At 44.4% G+C, this 17,836-nt stretch overlaps 2 protein-coding genes across 2 annotated transcripts; both read right to left on the bottom strand.

Moving 5' to 3' along the window:
* Nucleotides 1-313: 313 nt before the first annotated feature.
* On the bottom strand, nucleotides 314-8,125 carry tm2d2 (TM2 domain containing 2). The gene is made up of 4 exons (XM_038276115.1): nucleotides 7,679-8,125; nucleotides 4,878-4,965; nucleotides 4,686-4,801; nucleotides 314-939 (listed from the first exon to the last, which is right to left on the bottom strand). The coding sequence occupies exons 1-4, from the start codon at nucleotides 7,972-7,974 to the stop codon at nucleotides 726-728; spliced, it is 714 nt and encodes a 237-aa protein (XP_038132043.1). The 5' UTR covers nucleotides 7,975-8,125; the 3' UTR covers nucleotides 314-725.
* A 3,431-nt stretch (nucleotides 8,126-11,556) lies between these two features.
* Nucleotides 11,557-15,245, bottom strand: LOC119777292 (T-box transcription factor TBX2-A-like). The gene is made up of 6 exons (XM_038276114.1): nucleotides 14,997-15,245; nucleotides 14,660-14,927; nucleotides 13,053-13,199; nucleotides 12,901-12,977; nucleotides 12,052-12,559; nucleotides 11,557-11,911 (listed from the first exon to the last, which is right to left on the bottom strand). The coding sequence occupies exons 1-6, from the start codon at nucleotides 15,206-15,208 to the stop codon at nucleotides 11,714-11,716; spliced, it is 1,410 nt and encodes a 469-aa protein (XP_038132042.1). The 5' UTR covers nucleotides 15,209-15,245; the 3' UTR covers nucleotides 11,557-11,713.
* Between the last annotated feature and the right edge of the window lie 2,591 nt (nucleotides 15,246-17,836).

Consider the following 17,836-nt stretch of genomic DNA (forward strand, 5'->3'; position numbering starts at 1 on the left):
TAAATTCCTCCCAGAAATATTCTAGACTTGAAATAAAAAGCAAATCTGACTTTTCTTGGTAATATTTGAAGCTCAGAGGAGAAAAACAGCAGAAAGCTAAAAACATTTAAAAATGAAACATTAAATGTTAAAATGTATAAAGTGAATAAAAAGCAGGAATCAGTTGAGTTTTATTTCAGGATAACTGTTGCTTCTCTGTTTGGAAGAATAAAAGTTTCAATCACATTAAACATTTTAGATTTCTGTGTAAATATATTCAGGTTTGAACATTTTCTGCGTTTTTCAGTCATTTCAGCTGCTGATTCTCATTAGTCTCCTTCATTCTCCTCCAGAGGAAACGCTGCGCGTCTGAGACAGAAAACTGAAGGAAAAGCGAAGGAGCCGCCATCAGATGCATCAGTCAGCGTGAGTCAGCAGATATTCTTCTAAACTAGTTCAGTTTCCAGGCTTTAAAGCGTCATTCATGTCTGTTTATCTTTGTTTTATTGGAATCAGAGAAAATGAGAGAAAATGATCCAAAGCGTTTCTGTTTCTTCCAGAGTTCCTGAACGTAGAAACCAGCTCTGCTCGTTTGCAGGCAAACATTTCAAACAACGTCTGTATTAAATGTCTGGATCCTGTTCGCCCGCAGAGTTCCTCTCCAGAACGGCCCACAGCACCATCAGCCGGCGGGCCCACGCCGTGTCTGCCGGTGCAGCAGCAGCAGCTGCAGAAGCTCCGCCCCCTCAGTAGTAGGTGCACCAGTTGCTGTAGTCGCTGGGCATGAGGCCGCCGGTGATGAGCAGGATCAGGTCCACGAACCACCAGATCCCCAGGCCCCCCAGGGTGAGCAGCTTGCCCACCGCCGTGCCCGTGTGGCCCAGGCAGAAGCGGTCGACGCCGAAGCATCCCAGGAAGAAGGAGTACAGCAGCGTGGTGATGAAGTAGTGGCCCGTGTATCTATGGAGACGCAGACAGAAAGCATCTGTTATCTGGTGGAGCCAGACGGGGTAAACGGTGCCCTCTGGTGGAGAACATGACTAACTTCCACCTTCCAGCCATTCATGCTTCCTTTATTCACCAGATTCCACCAACGGACTGGGACTGATTCCCAGCCTGGTCTGGGTTCTGGAGGAGAACCCAACAGAACCTTGATGAGGAGCAGAGGAACCAGCTGCAGCTCTTCTTCTGTGGTGGGGTGGATAAATTTAGCTCTGCATTTAAGCAGTGGGCTGCCATCATGGGGCGCCCAGGGAGCAAACAGCTGTCTGTGGGTTTGAACTCACAACCTCAGGATTTCTATCTCTGTGCCATAACCAGTACGCCCCCCTCCCCCCCCAATCTCAGATAAATAATAATAAAAATCTTAGATAAATAAATCCTAATCCACTAAATCCTTATTCACGTGTTCACTCGAATTTTTCTGTTAATTGCATCCAAAAAAGACATTTTCAATTAAAACAAAAGATATGAAATAAAACATTATAGCAAACAAAGGCTTAAGTAATAATATAGATCCTCCAATTAGTCAAAGCTGCCTGTAGTGACTTTAAATGTCCAGCAGGTGTCAGTATTTAGTGAAACAGAATCAACACAGTTTCCTGATGTGTGGAAACGCCTCATGAACGCATCACTGGCAGGAGGTCACATCCTTTCTGATCCTGGAAGAAAACAAATCTTCATTCTTCAGAAATTCTGTCCTTTAGCTTTAATTTAAAGCTAAACATTAAAGGGGTCCAGCCTTTGGTTGACCTTTAACCTCCTGCTGCTGAAGCTTTTTAACGTTCGCAGAGATGAAGATCAGGTTCATCTTTTCCTCATTAATGACTGTGAGATTTTTAACGAATTAGCGTCGCTCTAGAGGGAGTGGAGCAGCCAAATGACTCGTCCTCAGAGACAGAAGCTGCTACTTTTTACCTCAAACCTTAAAAACTCTTTCTATTGACTTCCAGCCGCTACGAGCGGCAGCAGGAAATCCCCCACAGGCTGCCTGCAGCAGAGAGCTTCCAGCAGGGATTCCCAGCGCCGCCTCCCGGCGGGATGCTGGAGGTCTGGAGCTCCCAGTAAGAACTGCAGATTATAGTGGGATTATAATCCTGATGAACTGATGAACAGAGGATGTTTGGAGGTGGACTTTCTCACTAAAAACCTGTTCAAACTATTTTCCAGCTCATAAAGTAAATGAAGCCGAGCTGCTCTCTAGCTGGAAGCTACAGAACAGAGCAGATAAACAACCAGAGCAGCAAAGCAGCTGGACCAGTTTGATCCAGATTTCTGCCTTTAAGCGTTCTTGATGCTCATAACGCCGTCGCTGTGAACGCAGCTTCAGAACTACTGGTGAAAATGGGCCCAGGGGTCTGTGGCCACATCAGGACCTTCAGACCATCTGCTGAGGATCAACCTGCAGATGCAGGGAGCATCAACCTGCCTGTTTATGCATCAATGCAGAGTTTCTGAACTTGATGGTCACAGAAACTTCCCAGCATTCCATTAGCAGCTCTGATGGCTGAAAATAAATTCAGTTTGGCTGAAAAATAGATGATGCTGTTATTGCACGTCCTGATAGAACAGATGAGTGATGGAACGGATCACAGATGGAACGGATCACAGATAGAATGGATCACAGATGGAATGGACCACAGATGGAACGGATCACAGATGGAACGGATCACCGATGGAACGGATCACAGATAGAATGGATCACAGATAGAATGGATCACAGATAGAATGGACCACAGATGGAACGGATCACCGATGGAACGGATCACAGATAGAATGGATCACAGATGGAATGGACCACAGATGGAACGGATCACTGATGGAACGGATCACAGATAGAATGGATCACAGATAGAATGGATCACAGATGGAACGGATCACAGATGGAACGGATCACAGATAGAATGGATCACAGATAGAATGGATCACAGATAGAATGGATCACAGATGGAACGGATCACCGATGGAACGGATCACCGATGGAACGGATCACAGATGGAACGGATCACCGATGGAACGGATCACAGATAGAATGGATCACAGATAGAATGGATCACAGATAGAATGGATCACAGATAGAATGGATCACAGATGGAACGGATCACCGATGGAACGGATCACAGATGGAACGGATCACAGATGGAATGGACCACAGATGGAACGGATCACAGATGGAACGGATCACCGATGGAACGGATCACAGATAGAATGGATCACAGATAGAATGGACCACAGATGGAACGGATCACCGATGGAACGGATCACAGATAGAATGGATCACAGATGGAATGGACCACAGATGGAACGGATCACTGATGGAACGGATCACAGATAGAATGGATCACAGATAGAATGGATCACAGATGGAACGGATCACAGATGGAACGGATCACAGATGGAACGGATCACCGATGGAACGGATCACCGATGGAACGGATCACTGATGGAACGGATCACTGATGGAACGGATCACTGATGGAACGGATCACAGATAGAATGGATCACAGATAGAATGGATCACAGATGGAATGGACCACCGATGGAACGGATCACCGATGGAACGGATCACAGATAGAATGGATCACAGATAGAATGGATCACAGATGGAATGGACCACAGATGGAACGGATCACCGATGGAACGGATCACCGATAGAATGGATCACAGATAGAATGGATCACAGATGGAACGGATCACAGATGGGACGGATCACAGATGGAACGGATCACCGATGGAACGGATCACAGATAGAATGGATCACAGATAGAATGGATCACAGATGGAACGGATCACAGATGGAACGGATCACCGATGGAACGGATCACCGATGGAACGGATCACAGATAGAATGGATCACAGATGGAATGGACCACAGATGGAACGGATCACAGATGGAACGGATCACCGATGGAACGGATCACAGATAGAATGGATCACAGATGGAATGGACCACAGATGGAACGGATCACAGATGGAACGGATCACCGATGGAACGGATCACAGATGGAATGGATCACAGATGGAATGGACCACAGATGGAACGGATCACAGATAGAATGGATCACAGATGGAATGGACCACAGATGGAACGGATCACAGATAGAATGGATCACAGATGGAATGGACCACAGATGGAACGGATCACAGATGGAACGGATCACCGATGGAACGGATCACAGATGGAATGGATCACAGATGGAATGGACCACAGATGGAACGGATCACAGATAGAATGGATCACAGATGGAATGGACCACAGATGGAACGGATCACAGATGGAACGGATCACCGATGGAACGGATCACAGATAGAATGGATCACAGATGGAATGGACCACAGATGGAACGGATCACAGATGGAACGGATCACAGATGGAACGGACCACAGATGGAACGGATCACAGATGGAACGGATCACCGATGGAACGGATCACAGATGGAATGGATCACAGATGGAATGGACCACAGATGGAACGGATCACAGATGGAACGGATCACCGATGGAACGGATCACAGATAGAATGGATCACAGATGGAATGGACCACAGATGGAACGGATCACCGATGGAACGGATCACAGATAGAACGGATCACAGATAGAATGGATCACAGATAGAATGGACCACAGATGGAACGGATCAGATAGAATGGATCACCGATGGAACGGATCAAAATGCTCCCGCATGGCGGAAGCTGACGGCGTCTTACTTGATGCAGGGCACGTCTCCTCGGAGGAACTCCCTCGGACCGGCACATTCGATATCATCCAGTGCCGTGCAGAGAACCTTGGTGTGGTTCACCTCCTTCTTCGTCTGGCCGCCCCACTGAACAAGAACATGATGTCAGCTGGCGTTATAGCTCTGACCCCCCCCCCCTCCCCTGACAGAGGGCGGTACTAACCCCGACGCAGCCGTACTCCATCTCCCGAAGGGCGCTGTCGTTTCCAGCATGGTCCACCGGCTCCTGGCAGTAGATGAACTCCTCGGGTCTAACAGGGAAGGAAAATAAAACAGTCGTTTGTTTCCGTTCGTCACCATAGAAACCAGGAAAAACTGCAGCTGCAAATTCAAACTCTGTAAACACAACAATCATCGTTAACCTTCATTAGCACCCCTGGCAGCACAACAGACCCACAGCATGACGCCGTCAGCGCCGTGCTTTGGAGCTGAGCTGTTTAGAAACATCAAATGGACAAACGGTCCTTCTACTCATTGGGAGCATCTAGTTTCATCCAGTAGAACCTTTGCTGGTTCTCCAGTGTCTCCTGTGTTCCTGTTCAGAGAACAGAGCATCAGCTCGCGTCAGGATGACCCCCGGCATGCCGTGAAGGTCGTCTGACCCCATCAGAGCCTCCAGCAGCAGGAAGAGACAGAACCAGAGTGGATCTCCATCCTGCTGCTCTCTGCCCTGCATGATGTGTCCCAGCTTTCACCCACCTGACATCCACTGCGAGCAGAGCAACGTCTAAACCACATGTGTCAAACTCAAGGCCCGCGGGCCAGATGTGGCCCGCCATGTCCTTTTATGTGGCCCGCTAGAACTCCCACAGCCGTCATTTTGATGGTTCTGAGATTTTAAAGGGAAAGAACTATATTTAAAATTAAATTTATGTTGCTCATGTTAACTGACTTTTCCAGTTTCTATATTTCCTTCATTTTCACTTTTGAAAGTGAAAAAATATTTTCACTTTTCTAATACAATTAAAAAACGTAAAAAACGTAAAAAATAAATATGGTTAATTCTACCTCGATCCCCCAAAACCGCCATTTTGACGGCTCAATTAGTTGCATTGTAAATTTCGTTGCCTAGCAAGCAACATTCTACCTAGAACTTTTTGGCTAATATGGAAAAAGTGGCATTCAGAAGAAACCTAACAGAGAAACAGGCTTTAGAAACGCTTCAAAATATCGATGATAGTGATTCGGGCGGAGGGGGAGAGACCGATGAGGAGGACTGGGTAGGAAGCGGCTGTGTGACACGTGTGTTAGAGCAACAAGCAAGCATTTGTTTTCTATGCAACTGTAATTGTCACTTGAATAAGTTATAATAAATAATGAGTTATTTAACATTAAGGAGTCGTTACATTTATTTTATATTACATTCAATTACATTTAGTTACATTTATAAGTTACATCTGGCCCTTTAAGAACAGCAATTACGCTGATGTGGCCCTCATTGAAAATGAGTTTGACACCCCTGGTCTAAACCATGCAGAGCAGAGATCCTGGAGGATCAGGGTGGAACAACACTGGATTAGAGACAAAACAGATTTAAACTTCAAACGGCGCCGCCATCATCGTTCCAGGGAAACCTTTCCTGTTGATCATCAATAGGAAGTGCGTCAGGAAGCTGACTTTATTTATTTGCCATATGAACCCTGATCACTGATCTTTATGTATTTACTGGATTGCTGGTAGCCCGACAAAAATGAAGTCACCGCCTGCCATGTTGGTACTCCCCACTCCCACAGAGACACGCAGTCAAACGCCTCCCATTGCAGCAATTAGCGGCTAAAACCAGCAGTTTCTGTCTGCAGGAAGATGTTCCTCAGGCAATAAATCCATCTATAGCCGATGGATCCTATAGTTTAGTCTGCAGACTAACTTTAGTCTGGCTGGAAGACATTGACTGAGTTAGCCACTGACATTGGGTCTAAGGTTAGAAAATAGAAAGTAATTCACTGTGAAATGTTAATGTAGTAACTAGTGTTGCACTGATGCCATTTTTAGGCCCTGATACCTGACTGTGCAGCATCGACCGATAACATCTGTTTGAAATAGATCTATGAAGAACTGCAGACTACCTGGATGTAGAATAATCACCATCATGGCTTCAAGCTGCTGCCTTCCTTTGAGAAGCAGGAAAAAGACTAAAACAAAGTGAATCCAGTAGAACTTTTTATTGCCTACCTGGAATGGGCGACAACAGTTGAAGAAACTTCTGGATCTCATACTGGTATCAGTTCCCTATTGGTTGGTACTCAACGATACTGATACCATCATCTTAGTGCTGGATCAGCCCCCCCCCCATACTGGTATCGGTATCAGTGTAGTAATTCTTCATTAAGTGGATGACGCTGAGGTTTTTTTTGTGTTTATATTGCATCTTACATTGACAGAAAAATAGAAAGTAAAACATTTGATCCCTATATGTTGAGATATATATATATATATATTAACAGACCTGTAAGATGTAATTACCATTACAATGTCATCAATCCATGTATTTAACACGTTCATCATTATTTTATCACTTTTGGCTCATCTGTATTATTCTGCTCCATTAACACATTAATGTTATTGTGATGTTTTGTATAATATGTTATATTACATCATTTATAGACTTCATTGACGTCATAATGACTCTGCAATGTGATTTTTATAAGTTAATCTACTGATGCTGTGAAACAGCCACTCTGTGTCAAAGTAATGAATTAATCAATTTTTTAAAGCTGAAAATAAGAACATCCTGCTTGTCTGATGCTGCAGCGCTCTGATTGTTTACATTGAGACCGGTCCAACTAGGGAGTACCAATATGGCGGCCGGTGGCTTCACTCCAGCAGCAAACAGAGATCATTGTTTCCGAGCAGAGAGGAGCTGATCTATCAGACTAGTTTAGCTTCGACCCTCCATGCTGTGTCCCCTCTGGCTTGCCGTAGCTAGCTCCCTCAGCTAACGCTGTTAGCCTCCGCGTCACTCACAGGTAGCGGCAGAGAACCACCGGGGATGGAGGCTTGTACTCAAACATCTCGGTGCTGTTGTTGCTGTTCTCCGCCGGAGCTTCCTCCTTCTGAGGCCCTGGCTGCTGGCTGAGGGGAGGAGAGGAGGCGCCCGGAGCGGGAGGAGAGGAGGCGCTCGTTGCGGGAGGAGAGGAGGCAGGAGCAGCGGAGGGGGAGCTGGAGTTGTGGGAGTGGATCCCTTCCAGACACTGGAGGAAGATGACGGAGAGGAGCAGCAGGAGCTGCCCGCACAGCAGGATGAGGCTGACGGACATCATGGCTGCTTCAGGCGGCCGCAGGAACCAGCTGCTGCTGCTTCTTCTTATTAATGTTATTATTATTATTATTTTATGGTTTTATGGCGGTTGGCAACCAGTTCATTACCTTCTCTCCCTACCTGATCCGTCCCGGAAGCACGATCCGTTCTGCGCATGCGCCATCAGTTGATTTGCGCATACAGATATACTTCCGGGTCGTCCTCGATTTTATTTTGTTAAAAATACCTAAATGACGTTTTCCCTTCCCAAAAATTGTAAACGTACTAAAATATAATGTGTTAAACGTTAATAATGTATTTCCTAAGAAAAAAAGATGCCTTTAAATCCTTTTTGTTTATCACTTTGTTCCCGACCTGCACCGGAAATGGGATCCTACGCTACTTCCGGTCGCTAACTTTTTCGGCTTTGGATTTAAACATCCACGTCTGTTTGAGTTTTATGTTTTTACGTTTCGTTTTAACTTTATGCTATATAGTGCGTAATTTAAAGAAAGAAACAACTAAAATGCAGATAAACATGGTTAATCATATTTAGCCAGACTGCTCTGTGCATGACCCATGATGACGTCAGAGAAGCAGTTTTAAGAAGAAAATGTAAAAAGCATAAACATTAATTAGTCTCACAAAAATCATAAAACATTTTTTACAGATGTGTATCAGTATTCTTTAGTGAGTTAAGGATAGAAATAAGTAGTTTTAGTACCACGATTACATTACTTATGGACACCCGGATGTACATCTATTTGCAAATTCACCAACTGATAAGGAGTTAAACAGGGAACAGGACTCACCCCCAGAAAAAAAAAATAATATTTTTCCAAACTGTTTAATTTAACCCAACATAATAGATAATTACTCTAATTAGTCCTCGTAATTTCTCATTTATCTTTATTATTTTCACTCTGCCAGTTTCTGATGGTCCTACTCGGTTTTCTCATCATACTTTCAACCTTTTCCCAATTTTAAATCTCTCACTTCAAGATGCTTTTCTGCAGCTTTCACTATTATTTGGATTTTTTCAGTTTTCTTTAATCGTCTGAGAACTACAGTTGATCACTTCTACCGTGAAAACAAAAAATCTTTCTTTTTTACAATCAATCAATTGCTGCTTCTCTTCTGTTCTATTGTAGCGGATCGGTGCATACCACCACCTACTGTACATCAGTGTGTAGCAACATTACTTTAAATCTATCAAATTCTATTTTTCTATTTTGTATTAAATAATGAATAAGGTTTTCCTTAGTCTGTAAATATCCTTTATATTTCCTTTATTTCCTAATTAACTTTCAGGCTCCATCTTGGTCTTTCCTTCCAACCTTTCTCCTCAATTTCTCCCTTTCAGGTTCAGAAGTTTTTCAGTTCATCACTACGTTTTCTACATTTTATTTTTCTCTTTCACATCTATCAGTATTTTTCCTCCCTATTAAAAATAAATTGTGGTTTAAATAGATATGACCGACTCGTAATCTGATCATCTTTCAATAATATTTCCATTTAATTCTGACTTTTGTACTTTATATAATCCTTTATCTTCATTCCACCTTTTTTTTTTTCCATTTCTTTCCTCTTAATAAGTGATTTAACTTTTCCCAAAGGTTATTGTTCCCTCTAAAGCCCTTTTTTCTAATATATCTGCCTTTTCATTGCCTTTTACAGCTTCATGTGCTGGAACCCACCATAGCCAGATATCAAAGCCACGCTATATAATCTAAATAGACTGTGCTGAATTTCTAATTTTTTCCTTTTATTTCCTTCTCCCTGAACATTTTCTAAAGCTGCGTTGGAATCTGTACAGACCTCCACCCTGTCTGCTCTGACCTCCTCTACCCACTGGAAGCTTATAGCACTGCCACCATTTCTGCTGTGATTCTGCTTCTCTTCTTCTTCTTGTGTTTAAAGGCGGTTGCCAGGAAACCGTTGGTGCATTAGTGTCATCGACTGAAATGGAGGATGGACCGGATTCAAATAGTGACAAAGACACAACTATATCCTTTCATCAGTCATTTTTAGGTACCTGAACATTAACAAATGATTTGGGTTTTTGTCTCTAATGTCTAATGATCTGTAATTTGTTGGCTTTTAAGAACCAGTTCATTTCTCTGAACTACATATTTAGTGCAAATGAATGAAACATTTTCAACTGTTTCTTCTTAAAAAGCAAACTCTAGCTTTCCTGCAGCGTCTCTCTGTAGTTTAAATGATATAATATTTAAACCAAAGCGTAACCGAGAGGATTATTCCGTCCTGTTCTTCGCATTCTGCCAACATCTCTTTCTAGAAAACCATCTTCCAGTTCTTTCTTTCTCCCATTGTGTCGGCCATCTGGCTCAAACATTTTGCTTAATTACTGATTTTATTTCTCCTTTTTACTTAATCACACTAATATATCATTTTGACTGCTTTTATAAGCATATTTATCTGTCAATTTATTTCCTTTTTTTCTTTATATTTCAGGGAACATGTTGATTTTTCTTACTTATAAGTCTAAACTGATGATCTGGCATTCACTTGTATGTTTCAATGCATGTCTTTGCTGGAAATGAATAAAAATGAAATGACAGAAACTATTAATCTTATTGTCTGAGTTCTGAACAACTGATGAATTTCTAATAAAGTTCAGGTCAACTGTCGCAATGATTGTATTTGTATGAATATAAATTGGAATCAGAAAAAAATATCTGAATGGATTAATTTGTAGCTGCAGCTTCTTCTAGTGTTTGTGGAGAACCACAGGGATCAGTGCTAGGACCGATTCTCTTTACTTTATACATGCTCCCAATCGGTAGAGTTATTAGACAGCATGGGATTAATTTCCACTGTTATGCTGATGATACCCAGCTATATCTGTCTATAATCCAGATGAAGCTAACCCATTACATAGATTACAGGCATGTCTGAAGACATAAAAACCTGGATGACTCTTAACTTTCTGCTTCTGAATGCAGACAAAACAGAAGTTATAGTCTTTGGACCAGAGTCTCTGAAAAAGAAACTGATTAGCCAGTCACTTCATTTGGATGGGATTAAACTGATTTCAGATAATAAAGTAAAAAATCTTGGTGTTATTTTTGATCAGGACCTGTCATTTAAATCCCAGATCAAAGAGGTTTCTAGAATTTCCTTCTTTCATCTGAGGAATATTGCAAAAATGAGCAATCTCCTGTCCAGGGGTGATGCTGAGAAACTAGTCCATGCATTTGTTACTTCAAGGCTGGACTATTGTAATTCTTTACTATCAGGAAGTCCACAAACTGTAGTTAAAAGCCTTCAGCTGATCCAAAATGCTGCAGCCAGAGTTCTGATGAAAATGAAAAAGAGAGATCATATCTCTCCTATCCTGGCTTCTCTTCATTGGCTTCCTGTTAAATCCAGAATAGAATTTAAAATCCTCCTTCTCACATATAAAGTCTTACATTATGCTTTTTTTCAGTGATCTTTTTGACAAATTCTTAACGTTAAAACTTGTTTCTTAATAGAAACCTGAGATCTGGCCATAGTTCAGTAAACCCATCAGAACAGATCTGACCTTTCCTCCCAGGATGAAGCCCGCAGCATCACCGTTTGTTTAGAAGCGACTCAGAGATTTAATGTCTTAATCATTTTATTGTCTGATGATGGGACAGAGGAAGCGGGACCTGCAGAGAGGTGAGGCATTGCTCTGCATCCTGTTCATGCATCAGAGGAAGGCGGGGGTCAGAGTGCTCCCTCTGCTGGTCACTTCTTCAGGCTGCAGGTTGAGTCTAAAAGCTGCAGCAGCTTTCCACTGATGCAGGAACAGATGATGAGAGAATGGAAGAGAATAAATTGTGGGCATAGAGGTTGGTAGAGGCGCTGACTGTGGGCTGTGTGATGGGGATCTGCTGCAGAACCAGCGATGATGCTCTGGAGAAAGGCTCCACCGGGAGGAAGCCTCCGTACGGCCAGACGCTCATCGCTTCCTGCAGGGTCAGAGGAAGGAGAAGCATCTTTCATCTCAGTTACAATCAGGTCAGATGGAAAAATAAAAATCAGCTGCAGGCTGAATGACTCGTAGCCATGGTAACCAAACGCAGTGATGGGTTAAAGGGAACCGGGTTACCTGAAGCCCTGCCTGCTGGCTGAGGGACACCCACAGAGGAGTCCCAGCAGGCGCCGCCAGGCTGGGTCTGAGCTGCACGGCTCTGCCAGCGGCACATCTGGAGCAGCTGTGGGCTGGTGTCCAGTCTGAGCTGTTCAGATGTTGGTTGAGGTGGTGAGGAGAGAAGAGCCAGCAGCAGGGTGGGAAGCTGCAGCATCGTCTGACATCCTGACCTTTCTCCCAGTCCTCGGAGCAGCTTCTTCTGCCTGAGGGGGCGGAGCTTCCGCCGGAACGCCACCTTTTGGTCGGCTTCCGTGCTGCTGTGAGGGACTCTAACAGGGGGTCTCCATGGCAACTGCTGCTCAGCTTTGCTTCCTCATCATTAAGGCGTTCCTGCTCTGCTGTCAGGCCTCTGTAGCTGCTGGACTCACAGCTGGTGGAGGAAATGTTTGCAGCTGGAGACCTGCAGTCACCAGAAGAAGAAGAAGAAGAAGCTTCCAGACTGTTGTTTCCAGACTGCTGAAGCTTCCTGTTGGACAAATGAGAGCAGAGCTGAAGTCAGACGGACTTCTGGAAAGATTTAAAACAGAAATAGAAAATCAAGAGCAGCAGCTTATTGATCTAAACTCTGCTGATCGGGTTCGATTCATGATTTCCATCTTCCCATGAATGAAGTCCTTCTCTGCATCACAGAATCCTTTCTGACCGATTCTAAAGTCTCCGCTGCAGGAGAAGCAGTCAGGTTCAACTGAAGCAGCAAAGTCTTTTCTGTCCCTGAATTAACTGGATTTACCTTTAATTTGAGAAGGTAAACTAGATGATCTGATAATAGAAGGAGGATTTTTACTCTTAGAATGAGATAATCCTCACCTCCTGTCTCTCTTCCTGCTCCCCGCGTCCCTGAAGCCTTTAGCAAACGGGTTGTTGTCGATCTTCAGCTGTGTGATCTGTTGGTGTGAAAGATGGAGTCGGTCTTTAGAGGTCCAGCGGGTTCCAGCAGACGTGTGAAGCGTCAGACTCACCGTGGCGTTCTGATAGGCCGTCACTGCCATGAACTGCGTCTCAGTGAACACAAAGCTTCTGACGGGGCTGCTGGGAAGCTTCCGGATGTCGTCGGCTCTCACTATGTGGAACCGGGGCTGGTATTTGTGCATCGAGTTCAGGATGATCTGCAAAATCAGTTTTTCACTCTTTAACTGCAAATACAGCAGAGAAGCAAAATATTCTAAATGATTTCTGAGGTTTAAGTTTAACCTGAAAATGTTTGATTGTCATTAAAGGTCATTTTATCCCATTCTGAGGTTGGATGGAATCATAATAAATCCTATAAAGGCTGAAAAATGCAAACTAAAACAAGCTGCAGGTCGTTGATTCTAATGTCTGAGACTAAATCAGACATTTTCACTCCAAACCAGATCTGATGTAGAAAAGAGCTGCAGGAGTGGATCTAACTGCCAGTTTCTACATTTGATGAAACAGATCTGCTGAGGAAACAAAGTCCCTTCTGCTTCCTGGGGGTCAAACCTGCGGGCAGCGGGCCTCGATCGGACCGCTCTGATTTGTAAACACCGGATCAAACTGCTAATTCTAGCGCAGCACAGAGCTAGCATCCTCCTGCATCTTTATTCGGCCGATTTCTGGGCGAAGGCCTGAGAGACGATCACAGCTGCTCCTCAAACCTGAGAAAACGCTCCAGGAAGTCTGCCGCCGTCAAACATCAGCGGCGCCCAAAAGAAGATCAACCTGCTGATCTGATCAACATCTGCATTTGATTGATTGGTTGATTTTATTGATCTCACAGTGGAGAAATGGACTCATTCCATCAACTCAAATAGTCAAAGAAGAAAAAAGGAGCTAAAGAAAGAAGAGGTGCATGATGGGATATATACGGTATATACAGCGCGTCCACATATGACAGCGTATTTTATTTATAGTAGGATCCTTATAGACGGTTCCACAGACTGCCACTCTGGGTCCCTGAGCAAGACCCTTAACTCCACACCAATTCCGTAACGACTCAACTATAGGCTCGTATGCACCATCATCTGGGTGGGCCCCATATGGAGTACAACACCCCTAAGATGAATTTTTGACACCATTACATCTGGAAAGAGACGCCATAGTTCACAATAGTGTAGGGGGCCACCAGGTGTCAGTGACGGGGCCCCTAAGAGGTCGGGGGCCCCTAAGCAACTGCAGTCTCTGCTTACTGATAGTTACCCCACACTGCTCCTCAAGGGGAGGGGTTAAATGCAGAGAGTTAATTTCTCCAAAGTTACTTTATTATTATCTTTTTTAAATATATATAGTTATTTCATTGGGTGTCAAGTAGTAAATTTGACATATTATATATTGCATCAGTTATTATCGTTATAGTGTCGAATTACAAATATAAATCTGAGAATTTGAATAAAAAGATATTAATTTATAAGGTGTAATAAAGATTTGAGCTCATTTTATTCCAAACTAGAAGGAAAAGTTCAGCAAAGCAGAGGTCAAAGTTCAGAGGAAGTTTTCTCCTCTGAAAAAAGCAGAAACTTTAAAGATTATTTCTGATTTATTCTCCCTGAGGTCTGATGGAAACACCTGAAGCTCTGCTGCCGGAGCGGAACCTGAACGCACCACTCACCTGTCCGCGTGGGTCAGACAGGTTGTTGGTCAGCTTGAGTCTGTTGAAGTGGACCGCCTTGGCCATCCACTGCTCCCCCGTGGCCGGGCCGTCCGGGTGGACGTACAGCCGCCTGCGCGGCTCTGGCTCCGCCCTCCCGGCCACCGTCCACCGCTGCTTGCTGAACTTGTACCTGCAGCCGTCCGCCGCCACCACGTCCACCAGCAGGAGGTACCTGGCCGCCCTGTCCATGCCCACGCACCTGGCTCTGAGCGGCGGGAACATGCGCCTGCGTGGGCAGGAGAGCAGCTTCACCGCGTGGACTCATTTCATGCGTGAAGCTGCAGCGTGGATTTACCTCCCGGCTTTAGTGATGACCATCTCCGTGACGTGTCCGTGGAACTGCCTCCACAGCTCAGCAGCCTCCAGCTCCACTCTGGGCTCCTCCCCCGCTGCGTGGATTCCAGGAGACCCACGGAATCCACAGGAGAGTCCTGATCTCCCGGAGGTCAGGGTGGGAGTCAGGAACAGGTGGGGATCGGTCCAGGCTGGAGGGACGGTGGTCTGCATGGTGCCGTGGGGAGGGGGGGGGGCTGTTCCTCCCTGTCCTCAGAGATCAGACTGCAGCTCTCAGTCAGTCACTGCCTATTTATGGGGGGGGGGGGGCTGCTCAGAGTTTAAAGTGGGAGGGACTTTGTCCTGTCAGTCCTGGATATACAGTAGAGTGGGTCAGTGGGTTGAGGACAGTCGGTTGAGTGGACAGATCTGTAATCTATTGAAGGAACAGAGACGCATGAATCCAAGCAGTGAGGCTGAAAGAAAGCGATCCTCAGGGACAGTAGAGGAGTACCAGGAGAAAGCAACCTGGAGACCCTGATGGAGAATAAACCTTCAGGTCTGAAGCAGCAGAACGTTTCTGCTCCTGAAAACCAGCAGAAGATGGAAGGTTTAGTGAAGAACTGAGTTCAGCTTCAGGATCTAAAACGGTTCCTTTCTCCTCTGGGTTCTCCTTAGGTCAGGGGTCATGGTTGTGTGTCTCTGTGTTGCCCTGGCAACCTGTCCAGGGAGGACTCCACCTCTCATCCATAGACTGCTGGAGACAGGCAGTGACCCCCCCGTGACCCTGATGGATGGAGGTCAGGACGCTCTCCACACAGGATCAGACGGCAGCAGCTGAGCGTCAGTAAATCAGGGCTGCAGGTGATCATCTGCTCAGAGAGGCGGCGCCATCGTCTGGAGGACGGCAGGTCATATCAACATGTTTTAAAAACTAAATATGTAAATAAAGGTTTATATCATCTGGAAGCTGCTGAGGGAGGAACCTGAACCCACCATGCAACACTGTACCAGGCTGGGAATCGAACCCAGAACCTTCTTGCTGCAAGGCAGCAGAGCTACAGACTGCTCCACCGCCAGGGAAAAAAGCAGGAACTCCTAAAATCCAAAAACATTTTCCTTTCAGCTGGGAAACAGTTGTTCCATTAAATCTATTTGCTAAGAGGAATTGAATCTACTTCTAATGGATCTATATTTACTAATTCATTCTAAATAACACATTCAATGAAAAGTGTTTGGAAGTCTTTACATGGAAATAAGCAGGAAATGTTACATTACCTACATTTACATTACTATTTACATTACCTTAAACAACCAGTGTTGGGCACGTTACTTTGGAAAAGTAATCAGTTATAGTTACTAGTTACTTCTCCCAAAAAGTAACTGAGTTACTAACTGAGCTACTCCACAATGAAAGTAACTAGTTACTCCACAATGAAAGTAACTAGTTACTAGTAAAAGTAACTATTGCGTTACTTTTGCGTTTCGCGCCACCGTAACCCTCACCACCCAGCCCCCACCTTCTGGCCGCGTTCCCCCCATGCTAAGCAGGGGGAACGCTATCTGATGGGCCTATAAACCCCATCAGATAGCGTTCCTTTTAACGGCGTTACTCCCATCACTGAGAACAATGAGGGAAAATGAGCTCCCTCTGCACCTCCACTCTGGTAGATGGCGCCGTGGAGCCTTTTAGCTGTGCAGCAGCTGAGGCGGTCAGAGCGGAAGACGGTGACCGACTGAAACCCCAAACAACATGGCTACCAAAATAACTAAATGATCAATATCTTCTGATGAACATCTACAGCACTTGCTTCTTTATCTATTGATTCGATTTTCATAGCTGGGAAAAATGTCCCAATATATGGTGATATTTCAATATTATGATAATAAATCACGATACGTATCGAATCGCAGCACCCATGACGATACTCACCCCTAATTAAAACTAGGTTAATATTAACTGGAGCAAAAAGTCTCCTTTTCACATTATTAATATTTATTACTGATCCACATTTATAACAACATTTAACTGCTGAGGTGTTTTACCTAGTAATTAGTAACTTTAATGGTGCAGAGTAACTAGTAACTATAACTAGTAACTTTAATGGTGCAGAGTAACTAGTAACTATAACTAGTAACTATTTGTGACTAACATTTCAAACTTCACTCTCATTTAGCAGAGGAGTTTTTCCTTCCAGTGCAGGAAGATGCTCTGCTGTCCTGCTGCTTTCATTGCTCCAAACACACTTCCTGTTTCCCTCCTGCTGTGGAAATAATAATAAGCTTTAAAGAAGAAGCATCATCTTTGCAGCTTTTCCTGGATCTGAAGCATCTCTCCAGACCTCTTCTGGTCTACAGAGTGAAGATTCACTGGAACCAGCAGCTCTGAAACAGCCAGGGGTGGATTTAGGAAATGTGGGGCCCTAGGCAAAGACAGGCAGGGGCCCCTCTGACTGGAGAAGATAACACATCAAACAGCCCCATTCTCCAGATGTAGAAATGTTAATAGAATAGACATCCATTATCTGTTCTAGGTTGTGTCCCTCTCTTCTTGTCCCTTTTCTTCTTGTTTTCCTCTCTATGTTTTGTACTCAGCTGACTTTTCATGCTGTCTCTAAAGGAATGAAAGATTTTTTCCAAGCACTAAGCTCACTTAGCTGATTGCTCCTTCCTGTGTTTCCAAAAAGGCCAAAGTAAATAACCCAGTCCTTCTTTTCACTGTAGACAAGCCATGATCTGCTTCTCTGTTCTCCATTTTTCATTTGGATGAAATAATAGCTGCATGAATCATGACAGCAGACAAGATAGAGGAGAGCAGGAGGCGGGGTTACCAATCTACTCGCTCTGGAGAGCAGAGTTCGC

The sequence above is a fragment of the Cyprinodon tularosa genome, unplaced genomic scaffold, assembly GCF_016077235.1.
Source record: "Cyprinodon tularosa strain WSP-4 unplaced genomic scaffold, ASM1607723v1 ctg997, whole genome shotgun sequence".
NCBI lineage: Eukaryota > Metazoa > Chordata > Actinopteri > Cyprinodontiformes > Cyprinodontidae > Cyprinodon > Cyprinodon tularosa.